Raw genomic sequence first — 17579 nt, forward strand, 5'->3', positions numbered from 1 at the left:
CCTTTTCGACAACTTAAAATCACCCTCTCGTCGCCAGTTCAAAGCAATCAGCATCTTCCAAGAGACGCGTTCCAACCGTGAGAATGACTGCCAAACCTCACGTCGGCCTCAAGGCCGCGGTGGTTGCAACTCTCGCCACCGTCGCCAGCGGTCACTCTTGGATCGAGCGTGCCTACAAGGTCCTTCCCAACGGCACCATGGTTGGAGCTGAAGGATACGCTCGAGGCTGGGTTCCTCGCACTTCTACTAATCCTCCCTTCCAGGACACCATCCCTCAGTGGATTCTCCCCGCTGCTGGCCAGAGTGCTTATTCTGGGGATGAGGTGCTGAACAAGTACAAGATGGATGAGAACCCTCCCTTCCCTATGTTGGAAGCCGCTCCGGGCGACCACATAGCCATTATCCATCTTGAGAACGGTCACACCACTCTTCCCCAGAATCAGCCCAAGAAGCCCCTGAACCGCGGTACTGTCTTCCTCTACGGCACCAGCCAGCCCAAGGAGAGCGAGCGTCTCTTTGATGTCCACCTTGTTTGGAACAAGAAGGGCACTGGAGGTGACGGTCGCGGCGTCCTCCTGGCTACCCGCAACTACGACGACGGCCAGTGCTACCAGCCAAACCCCGGTCCCATCAGCACTGAGCGAGCTGCCAAGCTTGCCCCTGAGGGAGCCAAGCATGAGGTTGAGCTTGGATGCCAGTCCACCCTTCAGCTGCCCAGCGATCTCAAGCCTGGTTCCATCTACACCATCTACTGGTACTGGGACTGGCCCGATCTGAACGCCGACAACATCAACTTTGATGCCACCACCAACGGCCTCTACCCTTGGGCTGGCACCTTCATGCGCGGAGAAAAGGACCCCAACGGCTTCACCATGGCCGCCATCGCCAAGAATGAGAGTTATGCTAGCACCATAGACATCAAGATCACGGGTGACTCTTCTGCCAAACACGCCAACCTCATGAGCGAGTTCCTCGATAATCAAGACATTTACACCAAAGCCATCAAGTCTCAGATGGCCAGCAACTTTGAGGTCAACGTTGACGCCAACGGCGCCAACGACAGCCCGAGCTCAGCTCCTGTCGCTCCTGTCGCCCCTCCCGCTCCCTCTGCAGTTGCTCCTCAGCCCTCCCAAGTGGCTCCCACTGCGGTTGTTCCTCAGCCCTCCCAGGTGCCACCCACCTCGGCAGCTGGCAAGAAGACCACCGCTGAACACACCGTCACTCGCCTAGTCACTGCCGAGCCGTCAACCGTCTGGAAGACACTCTACAGAACTGTGTCGGCTGACCAGGGACCGGCAACCTCAGCCTCGCCAACTGTGGAGCAGCCTCGTCCCACCGTCTTCAAGACCATCACGATGCATGTCCCGGTTGCCGTGGCTTCGCCTGCGACCTCGACAACCACAATCACCACAACCACAACTTCGACCAGCACCAGCAGGGTTCATCACTCTGCTTCCACCGTCTTCATGACCATTACGAAGCACGTGCCCGCTGCCACGCCGCCAAGCGACAGTCCAGTTGAGGCGCCGACCTCGACCCTGTCGAGCTCGCGCTCCAGCGTCGAGCCCATCGACAACCGTCCAACCGTGACGCCCTTCATGCCCATCGTCGCTAGGCGCAACTGGGCTTTCGGCCACCATTAAGTGCAGACGTTGAAGGGGATTTGGTTTGGATTGTATCTTGTGTGATGAAGGGGGGAAATGGTTTCTTTTCATTTGACCTTTCTGTTTTATATCTCGATGCAATTCTTCCATCCTTTTCACAATCTTTTTCCTTTTTCTTACGCATACACGTCGTTTCATTTGGTTCGATGCATTTTCGATAGGGGCCTAGGACACAATCTAGCAATCCCGCGGTTTTATTTATGGTTTGGCATTTACGGAATGGGGAACATACAAAAAGGGAGACACTGGGAGGTTTTATATTCCTGTCGTTTAGGTTTTCTACTCGCTTTCGGTTAAAGTCATATGGCACTCTATGAGGCCCTGAGAATAGACATGCACGATTTATTTCGTTGATTTTGTTTGAAGTGTGCTTTTTGACCATGATTTTATGCGATGAAGTGATGCGTTTGTTGAGCTGATTTGTGAGGTGGCGTTAGATCTGACGATGCTTGATTGATGATACCATGGGAGGTCCATTGCTGATTTGGTATGCTTTCATTCTTCTTTCTTCTTTTCTTGGATGTTGTTTTTCCTGGTTTATATAGTGCATACGGACTGCTTTCAACATACTCTACTCTCTACTCTGCTCTCCTCCATGCCTTCAATTAGCACTCATTAGGCATCATGGATACTACCTGCAATACAACTTCAACTTGCGATATAAACACTACATGTGATCCTTGTGATACAATGGCTACTTGTCATACAGATACGAAGTGATACAATTATTCCGCGTGATACGACTACTATGATAGAACACAACATCTCAATAAACTTCACTCACGCAACGCCCATGAGCGCCTCGGCGTTTCGGAATGTCCGCATTCAGCATCAAACGTGGCTTCACAAGCCCAGAAGAACAAGACGCCACGAAACAGGCACCGCACGCTGACAATGGGGGGGATCTGGCATGGGACCTGAAACCTCGCGTTACAGAGACAGATGTCCCGAATCAAGTGCGCAATACAAACCTCAGGATTCAATAGACTGCTCATGTCAATGCACTACCGCTGATTGGCATACAAGTACCCGACAGACCCGACGCGGTTTGACTTTTGGCATAATGCATTTGTTGGTGATTCAGTCTAGCTGTTGGGATGGTGCTTGGTGAGGAATTAGATGAACTAGATATGATGTAAGAAGCATTTAACCGCAGTGGCTTGCCATCACAATGCACCCGGGAATGGTGGTTACATGTATTCACAGGCTTATTAACGCGGCCAATTTTCTCGGAGTGATATCCATCTTTTCGTGGAGAGCTGCCTAGAACCAAGGAATTTACTTTTTTTTTTTTTTACCTACGGGGAGCCAAAGTGGGAAGAAAGATCCATGGATGGCTTGCATCTGCAGCAAACCATTGATTTCCAGCATTAAAGAGACTCGGGGCCGAGCAAGCAGCACAAACACCGCTGCAAAGCCGCGTAATTGGCCCACAATTGTTCCGGAGAAGGCCGTGAGAGGGAAGAAAAATGTCATCGGCCGGCGATTATGACTGAGTTTTGCAGTGCCTGGCGAGTTGCGTGGGAGTTTGTCCGTGGGATCGGGTTGGTCATGCCACCGGCTCCATCATCACGCATTAGTCTCGTCTCTCCATCAAGCAAGAAATCAAAGAGAGAGAGAGAAAAGACAAAGACAAAGAAAGAGAATGCGTGAAAGAGAAAAGCTGGCGGCTAAAAGGGCCTGGTCAACCCACAAAAGAGTTATGCGGGGGGGCTATCGGCGCCAATGAAAGTGCCTCTTGTTGAACAAAGCATCTGTAAGGCATCTATGGAGTGGAAGCAGCACAGCCCTCTTGCGGACATCTACAAGGACGTTGGACAAGCAGAGTTGTTCCGGGGGCCGGTCCGGCGTCGATTGAATGGAGTGATTCGAGGATGGAAATCAGCTCAAATGGCTGTGTGTGAGTGAGCGGGTTTAGGTAATACGCATGATATGCTTCATGGTGAGCCTCCCGTGGAGAGTAGCAGAGAGGTCATGTGTGGTAGAAGTTGACAATTATTTTTTTCAATCACAGTGAGGCGGAGCAGCAGTAGCACGCCCTCTGTTAGCTTCTGGTGGATGCGGGCGGGATGAGATTGACGAGCACCAAGAGGTCAGACAGGCGGTGATGCTCAGGAACCCTTCCCAGCCAGGCTATCATGATGTCAGCACGTACTGTAGAACAATGGCCAAGGAGAGTCTGTACGGATACGAGCCGATAGCCACTGTGTCGAGTGGATGGACGAATGGAGTACCGATTCAGACCTCGTCTTGCTGTATCAACATTTACTCATAGTATCGTATTTGAAAACGAGGCTGACGAGCACGGTCGTCGACTGGGCCAATTTGGTCTCTGTGCTTTTTCTTATTTTTAATTAGCACGTCCAGTACCTGGCAGAAAAAGCTCGGATAGCGGAAGGGCCGAGACGGCCGTGCGTGCGTTTTGACGCTGGTTGGACACATGCCATGCATCTGCGTGTTGGACATGTCGGATCAACCACGTTCGGCACGAATCCCGATGAGCGCGGAACCGAGCAGAGCATCGCGGCCCTCCGCTGACAGATGCAATTCAAATCCAAAGACCCGGATCGCAGAAACACGAGGCTGAGCATTGTCGGATTTACGGCCGCTTCAACGCCCAGTGTGTCGTCATGCAAGGCGGCTCCCATCTAGCATCACATCGTGCTCGTCCCTTGTACACGTACAGTAAAGACGGAGCAGCTCCGCTAGGTACATCGACGCTAGATACCGTGCTCGGTGCACTGTTTGAAGTGATGCTGGAGCGCCAACAAAGTGCCAACCCAACCCGATATAGGCAACTGGCGGCGCTGGTGCTGGCTGGTGCATGGCTCAGGGAAACAATGAAGCCGGTGTCGCTGGCAAAAAGCTTGTCGCGATGGACGATTGCCAATGGCTGAATCCTTCTTAATGGCATCAAGCTTCGAGCTTGTATCGGCGAGACATTGTCGATATGTAGAGCAACAGCTCCGGCTGGAAGCACTCTTACGAATTGATGCTATTTCCAGAAACATCAACTCCTCACGCGCACAACATACAGACGGTCAGCGCCCTAGCCAAAGCAATCAAGGCGACGCAATCCAGAGTTGCAGATTCTCAGGATGTAACGGTACGCTCGGTAGTGACGGGAAGAATGTCACTCTGCCCTGCGACATGCACCCCAACAGCACTCAACTCCAGAGCGGGGGATACTTGGGGCCGGACACATGAAGCAAGTCACAGGTTAGCATTTTCCATCATGGATGTCCTTGTCCATCAGATCGGACCTCCACCGCCCCGCCCGTCGCACCACAGGGCCGCATGTGAACGATTTCGCAAACATGAGATGGAAACACGCACTCCGAATCACATGGCCAAGGACGAAAAACCCGTGCTGAACCCGGTGCCTATTCTATTGCAGAAAGCTTTCCAAATCTTCTGGTTTGACTGTCCGATCTGGAACCACCCGGAGACGCTTACGCAGGAGTCGTAGCCAGCCACGATCGCCACCGGGAATGGCACGAAGCCGGAAGCATCCTGGGGCCCTTTGGCGAAGCTAAGCAGGGCGAAGAGACAGACCAGGCCAGACCAGGTTTGGGGCCAAGTCGCGGAGGTATGCGGCGAGTGGGATGGTTGGATAGACAAGAAAAGAAAAAAAAAAAAGAAGGGAAAAAATTGACAGGTTGGATCTGTGAACAATGCATGTCTCAGAGCTGTGGTGGTAAATGCGGCCGAGAGCAAGGCACGGCACGGGTCTAGACGTCTGGGAGTGTTCAAAAATCAATCCGGGCTGGAGATTATGTTGCTCTCTCAGCGCCCGGACTCCCTCTGATACGGTACTTTACGAGTATGTTGCTCCTATCGGTTCCAGGTTTTCTTTTCTTTTCTTTTTTTTTCTTCCTCCAGACCCAGACCACCCAAAGGGATTGATTCCAACGGCAGCGCTACCACAGCGGCCGCCCATTCGGTCCAAGTGGTGCCGTGTCAGCCGTAGCTTAGGCGCATGTCGATTACGTATCGAGTCCAGTCTGAAGCACTCCATTGAAGCAAAGTGGCTGCGCGGCGTGGCTCACAGGCCGGAACTCTGCTTCGACTCGACCCGCTGTGGCCGAAGCCGAAGCCGTTGCGGTGGTCGGTGCATGACATGAACTTATCAGTGGCTCTGGACGTCCGTTTAGACTACTGAGAGTTTTGGTGTTGGAGATCCACATGCCCGGTTAACATGGCAGTGCAAAGGCAACAAGAGCAATTACGCAGTAGGCAAGGCAGATGCGGGAGATATGAATCGTGGTTTGAAGATTCTGGCTGGAATTCCATTAATCGATAGTGAGGCTGATGATATTCATAGCCCGCGGCGTAATTGGTGATGAGCTCCAGGCACGTGTGAATACTACTTGGAATATCCCAAACTGTCGCATGCCAGTCGGACCAGCTACGGGATTCTGTTACTATTTGCGGGCATATTGTGAGACAATAAAATCCATTGGGTTCAGGTTGCCTTGGTTTCAAGCTATTGAACATTGCCCTTTTTCACTTTCTTTTCTTTTTCTACTTACCTACTATATTCAGCTCCAGCTCTTTATTTGCTTTTTCGCCCCTGCCGTCGGTAGTGGCGCCACAGCTGCGGGAGTCGTAGTCTTGGTTCTGACTCGCCCATGAATCGAATGGGCAACTCCGTATTGCACTCCGTACTCCGTAGATGCAAATGAATGGATTGAACGGCTGCAGTCTGGTGGTAGTGCTGCGACTCTGCATCTGCATCTCAATTCCTGCCTGGATGCAGCTCGTAATACGCAATGCGCCTGTCCTGTGGCTCATTCCCACAGACTGACTGAACAGCCGCATACTTGCTCGTTAATTGTCCGAGCCGCGCGCACGCACTCGTATCGTATTGTTTGCTACTCCTTTTAGGATGCGCACTTATTACATTGATATTGCTCTGCCATGTATCTATTGTACTCCAGCTGTCATCAAGGCCCGCTTGCTCCGAATGTGCGCATGATGATGTCGAATTGCGCCGCAAATCTCTCATTTGACATCTGCGTGCGCATCTGATGGAACTCAACCTCGACGTCTTCAATCCTCCCCCCGGCTCAACTGCAACGCCGACGGCGCTCACAAGCCCAATCGTCTCGCACAGCACCAAACAGCACCAATTCACGCCCCGTAATACCGGCGCCAGCCCAGTAATACGCCAGAAACCAGCGCGTCGCAGCCACTAGCCCAACTCACTAGGGCACTGCTGCTAGGGACTGGAGGGCGCTGGTTGGGGGTTGGTGAGGTGGAGATGTTCCGTCACAGCAGCACCCACGCACACTGTGCCTAATTGAGTTCAAATCAATCAAATGGATCGTGCAATGTTTTGCTTGCTAGAGGGGGGTGTGGCAGCCAAAGAGGGGGGCCGGGGGGGGAGAGCCCTTGCTACATATTCTATTGGGTTGGTGTGGGTTCGATGTTAGCACATTCGCAGCTCCAAAGCGTCTGGTCCGTCTGCGTACCCCGTACCTCGTCGTGCGGCGCAGGCCCACGCCTCCCGCAGGTCACCCATACCGGCCGCTGCCACAACTAGCGAGGGAGGTGGATGCTGCTGCTGAATCGCCCTCCAGTTGGTCTTTTAAACAGTCTAGTCCACCACCTGCACTCCGCACTTTGAGCCATTGATCTGTTCTTGCTCTGTTCTGCTTTTGCCGTTTCTTTTCTACTTCTTCCTCCTCCACGCGTGTTGCTTGCCGTTCGTTGAACCGCGCAACAACCGTCCACTTGATCGCTGCCTGTTCAGCGTCCGGAGCTGCCGACTCACAGGGAGGCTTGAGGGGTTTTTCTTCTTATATCACCTAGATGGTACACTGAGGAGAAGAAAAAACACCACGCCCGGGACGGAGCCGGAAAAGAGAGACTCCAACAAAGATCGCCGTGTAGAACCTGCGCCCGACTTCAGCCTTGCATGGTGCGCTTCCTCCGCTCGCCGACGACTCCGAGCCTGTATCGCTCTGGACTAGAGATAGAGAACCCAACCGCCGTCGCACGATCCATGCTGCCTGTCTCGCCTGCGATCTAGACGCCGAGTCACTCACGACCTGCCATCGCCATCCCGCAAAGCCGCCACAATGACTGTCCTGGACCAAGTCGCTCACGTCGTCGCCCACGTCGTCGTGAGGGCTGCGACAGAAACTGCCTCTTCGACAACGTCAGACACCACCAGCCCGCAGACTGCTATTCCCTCCAACACAAATAGCAGCAACAACAACAACAAGGGCGGCGGCTCCAGCTCGCCGCTGCTCTTCTTTGTTGCTCTCGGTTTTGGTGTCGTCTTCACAAACTTGTGGTGAGTATTTGCAGTCGACTTGGATACATGATTTGCACACATCCTTCCCAATTGATCTCCTCAACCCACCCCTGCCAGCATCCCCGTCTAACATAACCGCAGGATCATCGTCGGCGTCAAGTACTGCTTTAGATACAATGCTCGCAACCGAGCACGCATGACCAACGAAGATGGCGAGCCCATCACGCTCGAAAACATGCCCCGCCCCCACCGGAGGAGACGCGAAAAGAAGCTCATGACCATGGACGAGGTCAACGACAAGTTCCCCATGATGAAGTACAAGACGTGGGTTTCGCAACGTGCTCGAGAAGGCTTGCCCACGTCCGGAGGAGTTGAAGCGCCCAGTCGACCCAACAGCGTTCACAACGTAGACGGAGCCATTCCTGACCTTTCTCCGAAAGAACGCGCCTCGGCCGAGGTTCGTGCCCTCGAGGAGGCTACACCTGCCGCCAAGACCGAACCTGCCAAAGAGACTACCGTCAAGGAAGATGACGACAAGAAGGACGTTACGGTTGTTGGCGAAACGGCAGAAGACGGACCCGTGAAGCCCCATGGCAACTTGAAGCGAACAACCACCGAAGAAGAAGAGGACGACGAGGACGACGAGGACGACGAGCAGATCACCGCCGCTCTGCCGCCGGAGCTTCTCAACACATCTGGCGATACCTGCGCCATTTGCATCGACACCCTCGAAGACGACGATGACGTCCGTGGACTGACCTGTGGCCATACTTTCCACGCTGTGTGCGTCGACCCTTGGCTGACTAGCCGCCGTGCATGCTGCCCGCTGTGCAAAGCCGACTATTACGTCCCGAAGCCCAGGCCCAACCCCGAAGGCGATGCCGTCGCGGCTGGCAATACCGCCAACCTCGATCCGCGCCAGAACGGCCGAATGAACTTGCCCATGGGTCTATCGACAGCCTGGTTCCGGTCTTCAAGTAACCGCAACAACAGCAACAGCAACAACGACAACTCAAGAGCCCCGTCTTCTCTGTTGCGGTTCCCTCGGCGACGGGCGCAGGAAGCGGCGCTTGATGCGACGACACAAGCCCAGCAGGCTCAGGCAGCAACCAATACTGCAGAGACATCTCACCCGTCTCCTCCCGTCACCATGCTTTCGTCTGTCCGACATGCCATCCGCTTCGGACGCACGGTCGAGCCGTCACCACGGATGAACGGTGAGGGGGTGACCCCATCGCAGCTGGAGGCGGGTAATCGTCCGACTACCACTGCCACATAACGCAGCCGATTGCGCCTTTGCATTTGTTTTGTTCTTTTTCTGTTTCAGTTTAACGTCCCCACACGATCTACTACTTATCGCGCAACGATGGCATTCTCTCTCTTACAACACATGTGTTGAGCACACCCGTCACCAGCTCGAATCGCATCATCCACCTGGTTTGGAATTCATCTCGCATTATGACAGCATTTCTGATTTTTCTCCCCCTTTTATACGTGTATTTAGCCATGCAAAGGCGGATGCACAAACGTCGTCGAAGTGGACTGCAACGTATATATACGCTCATAAAGGGGCATACAAGGTAAGGCAGTTCTTTTCAAAAATATGGTTTAGCTATGGGAAATAGGATGGCAGGGAAGGGGGGGGGGCGACGACGGTTCTTATGTATGAGGGAGCCCATGTACGAATGGTTTTTTGCTCTTTGCTTTTGGACCCTACACTAGGGCTAGGGGGTTTTTTTCTTCTTTTTTTTTCTGTCCACGGAGCTCCCAGCGTGTCAAAGACGGAGGGGGAATGGGACATGAGCGGCGGAGTTGGGCGGCTATAGTGGCTTCTCTTGGTAGCTCGATGTTAGCAATAAAGCATCAGTGAAGAAGCGTTGGTGTTTTGATGAAATTGTGACTGGCAACTTGTTGAATGCTGTATATTTTGACCTTTGCTAAAGATGATATCCGTAAACTCATATACATCGAGAGACTCCAGACTCTTGGTGCCATAGTTTCCTAGCTTTTAGTACAATCTCTATGATATCGTATATAAGAGTTCCCTTTATGAATCCAATGCCATTGCCCAGGCTCTCATCCACGTCCAAGAAGCCATCTCATATCCAAACTCTCATTACACAATGAAAACGCAAAAACTCGCTATAAAAAGGACCCCTTCTGAAACCTGCCCCCGAAATTCGCAGACTTGTTGATCAGCTCCCTCCTCTGCGTGGACGTGATCCTGCCACCAACCGCCATGTCCTTTTCCCTATCAAACGCCCTCTTGCTCGGATCATCCTCCTCCTCATCAGGTTTCCCGCCCGCCGCCGCGGCCTTGTTCCCTCCCTGATGCTCCTCGAGGAGCGTCTTGCCTCGCTGGGCCTGGATGTTTGCGGCGAGGGCCTCGTCGCGACAAGCTTTCCTTTGTTGTTCCTCTGAGAGGTTGGATGGGTCGCCGGGCGCGGATGAGGTGCGTCCGAGGACGGAGTCTTGTAGGCGGCGGAGCTTCTCCTCTGGTGTTTCGGTCCATATGGATGGCGCGCCGGGGGCGGCGGACGAGGAGGGTTTGGGCTTGGAGGCGAACTTGCGGGCGCGGATGCGGGTGGTGTCGCGCTCGGAGAAGGTGGATGAGGAGGGCGGAGGGGCGAGCATCCAGTCGTCGCGCTTGGGGGCGTCGTCTTGGAGAGACGGAGGGAGTGAGGGCCCGATTTGACGACGGGGGGCGGAGGATGATGGGAGGGCTGGGCCAAAGTCGTCGTCGGAGTCGGAGTCGAGGTCTGTGTTGGCGTTGGGGTTTGGATTGGCGCCGGGAGGAGGAGCTGGGCCGGTGTCTGAATCGGAATCGGAGAGGGCGATTTCGTCGTCGTTGTTGTTTGCGGCGAGATGTGGCGGGAGAGAAGGCCCTGCTGTTCGTGCAGCCGCGGCGGCAGCGGGCATAAGCGGTGCGTAGTCGTCCTCGGAGTCTGATCCCGAGGCATTGAGGTCTATCTCGTCTTGGTTCTGCAGAGAGTCTTCGCGGCGAGCATGTTTATTTGATGTCGTTGTATCGTCGTCTGAGTCGTCGCGGCTCCTTTTTGGCTGAGGCGGGAGTTGGGGGCCAATGGACGACATTCTATGACTTTATCGGACTATTCTCTCTTTTTTCGGGGGATTTTTGTTTGTTTTGTTTGTTGGAGAGGAATTCGATGGAGATGGAGTTTGTAGGTGAAGGAGTTGGGAAGCTTGGAGCAGAGAGACGATGTCATTTTCGGTGGAGCGGACGGATTTGCGCGGCACATGTGATTGGCTCTGGGCTGTGTGGCGGAAGCTTCACGACCGATGGGTTGTAAGTTTGCATCATGAAAGAGAGTCAAAATATATGTTTAATTCATGCTTCGAGTGTGATGTATTTCAATTGTTAGATAAATTAAATCCTTTAGGAGAGGAATTGAGAATTGCACTGGGGAGTTGAAGTCGTTTTATATAAGTAGATGGAACGCCTTGCAATGAGCAGCGCAACTGCTGCATGGAGTCAAAGAATATAGCAAAATACACAAGACAAGCTTTCAACGAGTTGAGCAAATCAAAAGGCTGTTTACTGCAGGTACAAAGCCGAACCCTTCTCATCTACACTCAGTCTCCCTCCTCTTTCTGGGCTTCCCTCTCGGCTCTCCTCGTCTTCACCCAAGAGCCCAGCTGGTCCCATACTGCCTGCTTCTCAGCCTTGGACATGGACGCCGCAAGGCCGCTCGTGCTTGTTGCGACAAACACTCTGGCTCCCGCCCACTCGCCCTCGATGACGCCCATGTTCTCAGACTCGTCCTGCCAGCCGTACTTGAATGCCTTGCCCACAGCAGAGCCGTGACGCACGCGCCAGATGCTCTCCCAGATGCTCTTGCCTACGACGCACATGCTCTCGGGCCGCCATTTGCGAGCCTTGTCCTCCAAGATGGAGACGCCGTCGTCCATCTCCTGCTTGCTCAGCTCGGCGCCGTTACGGCTTGGCCGCGAAACAATGTTGGTCAGGCCAAGGCTGTACAGTTCCGGCATCTGCCTGTCCTCCTCGGCACGGCACGGACGGGGCGTCACGCCGCTCGAGTAGAGGAGCTTCCAGAAAAGATTGGAGGGGTGTGCATAGGCATGGCCCGACCGAGCAGTCTCTATTCCGGGGTTCAGCCCGATGAAAAACACCAAGAGATTTTGTGCGACAGCATCGGGGAGCTCGGGGAGATGCGCGTAAGTAGAAGGCGGTGCATATCCAGCTTTGGCACGGTTCCGCCTCTTCTTCTGCGGAGACGAAGGCGATGAGCTGGGAGTTGCCGACTGACGCCGCTTGTTGGACGATGAAGAAACGGTGACGCCCGCGGCTGAAGATGACGATGGCGACTCGGACGCGGCCGCAAACCGAGGGCTCCTGCGGATCGGCCGCTGCGACGTGTACATGAACTTGTTCAACTGTAGACGCCCCTCGAATGTCGCAGGCTTTGCAGAACCCACGCCTTGCGCCGTATCTGGAAGTTCCTCCCCTGGCTCCATGTTGATATCGCCCAATCCGCAGCCTGGTGTATCATGCGTGAACGTGTGTAAGCTGAGCTCTCTGGTCTGCTCGATTCGACACCGATAGCGCTTATCAAGCGGGAGTTTTTTATATATATATAACTGCCTTGGCGTTTGGCAGCGCTATGACATGTTGAGGAGCATCTTTCGAGGTTCCAAGGAAGAATATGCCTTGCGAATTCCTGATGCTCGCTTGGAGGCTGAACAACGGTGAACGCTTTATAGAGGATTGCCACCGGGCTATATTTGCGCCGGCTTATTAGTGGTCAGGCACGGCATGTGGATGCACTACGGGTTGTTTGCCTAATCCCCAGCAAGGGTTCGAAAGAACTTGCTACAGTACACGATGTTGTTGGCGTTGTAAAGGACTCGCTAATACAGCATTCTGCGCGGCTGAACAAAGCATCGACGTTGCAAAGGTGCAAAGAAGTGCGTCTGGAGGCTCGGTGGGCGATTCATTCCACCCTCGACGGAGTGCATTCAAGCATTCTAGATCCTTGGTGCAACGGCTGATGCTGAGGTCGATTAGCGCAGGCACAGCCACCGCCTGGCTGTTCGGTTTGCCATGGCCCGCGCACGGGAGATCGCGCATCATCTTTGGCGCTCATCATTGCCAGGTACCGAGTCTGGAGTACGCAGGGCGGTAATGCACGGAGCAGTTGCATGTACGAGTCCATTGGGGAAGGTTGAGGGCGTTGAAGCTCTTGCAATCATCCCAAGAGTCGTGGAAAATCTGCTCTACAGTAAACCAGAAGTGTTTCTATCACGTGGTTCCCCCTAGAGAGCAACAGGTGCCCCCTGGTATAGACATTGGATGTCGAAAAAAGCAGCCAAGAGCGCGTGTTTCTCTGACCAATTCCATATGCTCACACAGAGACCAATGTGAAGAGATGGAGACGTCTCGGCCTCCTGCTTTCAAGATTCAGGATGTCGGTGAGCCAACCAGCCGATCATCTAGACTTGGATGCCAGAGACGATCTAGACATCAGGGAACGCTTCAGGGGTCGGCCGACCTGTCAGTACTCGTACCTGTACTTTTACTTGCACTCGTACATGCACCAGCTTGGATTGAGCTGGACAAGTTGCGGTGAAGTCCTGCATCCCGCAAGGCATTTCAAGCTTGTATGAGCATCTCGTTGAATCAGAATTCAGCGCCAAGCCGAGCAGAAGCCATACAATCGTGGACACGCCTCGAGATGCAAGCCCTTGGCTCTGCAGCAGGTTGGTGCTTGTGAATCTGCCCCTTGCAGCCATCCCGCTTGCTTTCGTGGCCTGCCGACGACCACTCAACCGTGTCTACCGTGCGGCTGAACCAAGCAGCTGCAGAGCCGGAACAGCTTTATCGCCTACTCTGCCGCCATACTGCACCGCATCTTGGTAGGTATGTGTGGAGTGCGGATGTGAGAAGCCGGCCCTGCACGAACCCTGCGCCTTCTCACCGTCAAGCCAGTTTCCATGTCTTGTACGGAGTACTGTGAAGCCAAACCAGAGATCAAGGCCCGTGGTGGTGTATGTATGTATGTACTGGTTCGAGCAGGGGATGCCATCGTTGGAAGAATCATCGGCGAACAACAACACGGGGTCCGAGGGCGCCAATTGATGCGGGCATGGAATCATTGAATCTTGATACGGGCGCGGCATCAACAAGTACATTGATGTAATAAACACGACGGACGTCACACGGCATCCGATGCCAGCAATCATCTGTACGGACACGCACACATGCTGCTTCAATGTAATCGATGCCACACACACACACTCACGGGGGCACGCAAAGATAGGGGCTCCTCACCTGTGCTGCTGCTGCTGCTGCTAGCACACACACGAAACCGTGTGCGGCTCGAATCGGGAGGTCCGCTGCCCTGATGGGCTCGTATCCGGCCCATGTTAATCAGTTGGCAATCCATACTTGGTACATACATACGGGGAGATCGGCTCCAAGGCGTGGGTAGCCGGACGTGCAGTCGGATTGCGGATGCGCTGCTGCAGCTACTGGACTCGTGCATTTGGCGAGTCTTGGTCCCAGTGAATTTGACAATGGAAGAGCCAATCTTAATCTCATTCAGTGATATCATGTCGATTCCACCACATGTCGAAATATATGGATGTCTATTTCTGGCAAGGCATCCTCAGACAGAATGTCATGTTGACTAAGACAAGCCTAACCTACAGACAGACAGACAGACAGCACGAGAAATCAGCTTTCCATTTCTCACTCCTCCTTACGCAACACCAACAAATCAATCAATCTCATCAGGGCAATGCGTCCATCCAGAACTCCCACTTGCCAGGCGCGGAACCCACAGCTACCGCTAGGGGGGCTCCAGCTGGCCAGTTAGTGCAGAGTCTGGCCTGCAGCGTTCCTGCGAGGCGGAGGGCTGACGGTGATGCCAGTGGATGCCCATTGCCGCACCGCCTCCCCCCCAAGCTGAAAATAGCAGCACCATATTTCCCGCCTCAGCCTGGTCTGGTCTGGTGCCACTTTGCGGGTGCTCGTGTGTTGTGTGCGTGTACCCTAAGGTAATATCACGGAAGTGAATTGAATTCAATCGAATTATCTGGTACGAGTACCTACTGTAAGTTGTAAGTCTGCTGTTGTTTTGATTTTGATTTTTATACGAGTGCCGCTGGCTGATGCTTGGCAGCAAGTTGAGCATTACAGATATAATACGAGTACCTTGCCTGTACTGTGGCACATACATGTATCAGTACTTGCGCAATAGTCCCATTCTCACCCACAACAACAGCACCCCTCCTGTATCGGTACCGACAGCTGCCAGGGTTTGGGCCTTGTTAAGCTCCTCCCACTAATGCGCCCCTGATGGGCTTTTTTCTCGGTTTTGGAGGGGTGGGCGGGCCACAGCATGCACGGCTAGAGGCAGCACGACGTCAGCCAGGAGAAAAAGCCCGTCTTGCTGATCATTAGGAGGTACGGGCTGGATACTTGACGACGACCCAAACAACAATACAATCCGGCGTAGTCCAGCAGGTACTCGCCGTGTGGAGAGCAGGTCCGCTGCCATCTGCAGTACTCGTAGTACAAGTACCAAGGCCAAGTACCTGCGTATGCACCAAAGCAGAAGAAGCTTCTCTCCTATTGATCCCTCCACGTCCTTTGGTCATCGTCTCCTTTTATACTTGACTGCAGCTTTCCCTTGCTTCCTGTCCTCTGCTCTTCCTCTCGACATCATCATTTCTTCTTCTTCTTCTCTCCTCCCCCAGATACCGCAACTCAATTCGCTCGCTTGAGTCTCCATTACCATCTTCTACCATCTATCAGCCTATTAATATCTGTTCCTTTTTTTTCTGCTTGTACTCGTACTCCATAGATATCCCCAAACTCACACAATGGAAGCCGTCAAGAACGTTCTGCGCAAGGCCACCAATGGCGCTGCAAAGCCCGCCCCTTCGGCCGAGGCTGTTTCCCAGCTCAAGGAAAAGTACACCAAGGCTGGCCAGGAGCACGTCTTCACATTCTACGACTCTCTGAGCACTGACGAGCAAGCTACGCTCTTCGAGCAGCTCTCCGGCTTTGACCCCGTCTACATCAACGAGATCACCGATCGAGCGCTGCACCCCCCGCAGGTCGATGAGACTGCTGTCAAGCTCGAGCCCCTGCCCGAATCCGCCTGTGCCAGTATCCTCGACTCGAGCTCTGACGATATCAACAAGTGGTACGAGTCTGGCCTTGACCTCATTGGCAGCAACGAGGTTGCTGTCGTGCTCATGGCCGGTGGCCAGGGCACCAGACTGGGAAGCTCTGCGCCCAAGGGCTGCTTCGACATTGGCCTGCCCTCGCACAAGCCCCTCTTCCAGATCCAGGCCGAGCGCATCCGCAAGGTTGAGGAGCTGGCTGCCAAGAAGGCTGGTGTTGACAAGGTCGCTGTCCCCTGGTACGTCATGACCAGCGGACCTACCCGCGGACCTACCGAGGAGTTCTTCGCCTCCAAAGACTACTTTGGCCTTGCCAAGGAGAACATCATGATCTTTGAGCAGGGTGTCCTGCCTTGCATCTCCAACGAGGGCAAGATTATCCTGGAGGACAAGGGCAAGGTTGCCGTCGCCCCCGATGGCAACGGCGGACTCTACCAGGCCCTCGTCGTCTCTGGCGTTCTCGACGACATGCGCAAGCGCGGCATCAAGCACATCCACGCCTACTGCGTCGACAACTGCCTGGTCAAGGTTGCCGACCCCGTCTTCATTGGCTTCTCTGCCTCGTTGAACGTCGACATCGCCACCAAGGTGGTCCGAAAGCGCGATGCCACCGAGTCCGTCGGCCTGATCCTCACCAAGAACGGCAAGCCCGACGTTGTCGAGTACTCGGAGATTGACGCGGAGACTGCCGAGGCCCGCGACGCCAACAACTCGGAGCTGCTCAAGTTCCGCGCCGCCAACATTGTCAACCACTACTACTCATTCAGCTTCCTGGAGAGCATTCCTCAGTGGGCGCACAAGCTGCCCCACCACGTTGCCCGCAAGAAGATTCCCGCCACCGACCTGGAGACGGGCGAGCTGATCAAGCCCGCCAAGCCCAACGGCATCAAGCTCGAGCAGTTTGTCTTTGACTGCTTCCCTCTGCTGGCCCTCGACAAGTTTGCCTGCATGGAGGTGAACCGCGCCGACGAGTTCTCCCCCCTCAAGAACGCCAGCGGCACCGGACAGGACGACCCCGAGACCAGCAAGGCCGACATCATGAACCAGGGTCTCCGCTGGGCCCAGGCCGCCGGCGCCACCGTTGTTTCAGATGGAGGCATCGAGGTGTCTCCCCTGATCAGCTACGTAAGTTGTCACTTCATTCCTAGCGGTACATCCAGCCTGATACTAACGATGATTCGCAGGGTGGCGAGGGACTTGAGCACCTCAATGGCAAGACCATCGTGGCTCCGGCCGTGCTGGAGCTGGAGAAGGAGTAAGCGAAGAATAAAAGAAAAAAAGGGTACCGGAATATTTGTTTTAATGATTTTTTTTTTTCTATTTTAATATCAGCGTTGGTTAGCACTAGAGTAATGTTTTAGTGGCACGGGCCTGGATGAATTTACGAGGCTACTGCGGCGAACAAGGCCGCATCTCCTCTGTCGAGCAATCTGCAGATGAAGCAAGTGGAAGCAAGAAATAAAGAGTTTGGAATCTTGTTG

The 17579-nt window shown here is 54.0% G+C and overlaps 5 protein-coding genes across 5 annotated transcripts; 3 read left to right on the top strand and 2 right to left on the bottom strand.

The window, feature by feature from the left end:
* Window positions 1-83: 83 nt before the first annotated feature.
* Triagg1_1010 (uncharacterized protein) lies at window positions 84-1643 on the top strand (the record flags this gene model as incomplete). The annotated part of the gene is made up of 1 exon (XM_062903716.1): window positions 84-1643. The coding sequence occupies one exon, from the start codon at window positions 84-86 to the stop codon at window positions 1641-1643; it is 1560 nt and encodes a 519-aa protein (XP_062760234.1).
* A 6104-nt stretch (window positions 1644-7747) lies between these two features.
* On the top strand, window positions 7748-9205 carry Triagg1_1011 (uncharacterized protein; the record flags this gene model as incomplete). Its single annotated transcript, XM_062903727.1, has 2 exons — window positions 7748-7965; window positions 8068-9205. 2 exons carry the CDS (start codon window positions 7748-7750, stop codon window positions 9203-9205), a joined length of 1356 nt encoding a protein of 451 aa, XP_062760235.1.
* Window positions 9206-10068: 863 nt separating this feature from the next.
* Triagg1_1012 (uncharacterized protein) lies at window positions 10069-11019 on the bottom strand (the record flags this gene model as incomplete). Its single annotated transcript, XM_062903738.1, has 1 exon — window positions 10069-11019. One exon carries the CDS (start codon window positions 11017-11019, stop codon window positions 10069-10071), a length of 951 nt encoding a protein of 316 aa, XP_062760236.1.
* Window positions 11020-11520: 501 nt separating this feature from the next.
* Window positions 11521-12423, bottom strand: Triagg1_1013 (uncharacterized protein; the record flags this gene model as incomplete). The annotated part of the gene is made up of 1 exon (XM_062903749.1): window positions 11521-12423. One exon carries the CDS (start codon window positions 12421-12423, stop codon window positions 11521-11523), a length of 903 nt encoding a protein of 300 aa, XP_062760237.1.
* Window positions 12424-15792: 3369 nt separating this feature from the next.
* Window positions 15793-17357, top strand: Triagg1_1014 (uncharacterized protein; the record flags this gene model as incomplete). Its single annotated transcript, XM_062903760.1, has 2 exons — window positions 15793-17223; window positions 17283-17357. The coding sequence occupies 2 exons, from the start codon at window positions 15793-15795 to the stop codon at window positions 17355-17357; spliced, it is 1506 nt and encodes a 501-aa protein (XP_062760238.1).
* Window positions 17358-17579: the final 222 nt, after the last annotated feature.

This window comes from Trichoderma aggressivum (assembly GCF_033847375.1).
Source record: "Trichoderma aggressivum f. europaeum strain CBS 100526 chromosome Unknown scaffold_002, whole genome shotgun sequence".
Classification (NCBI taxonomy): Eukaryota; Fungi; Ascomycota; class Sordariomycetes; order Hypocreales; family Hypocreaceae; genus Trichoderma; species Trichoderma aggressivum.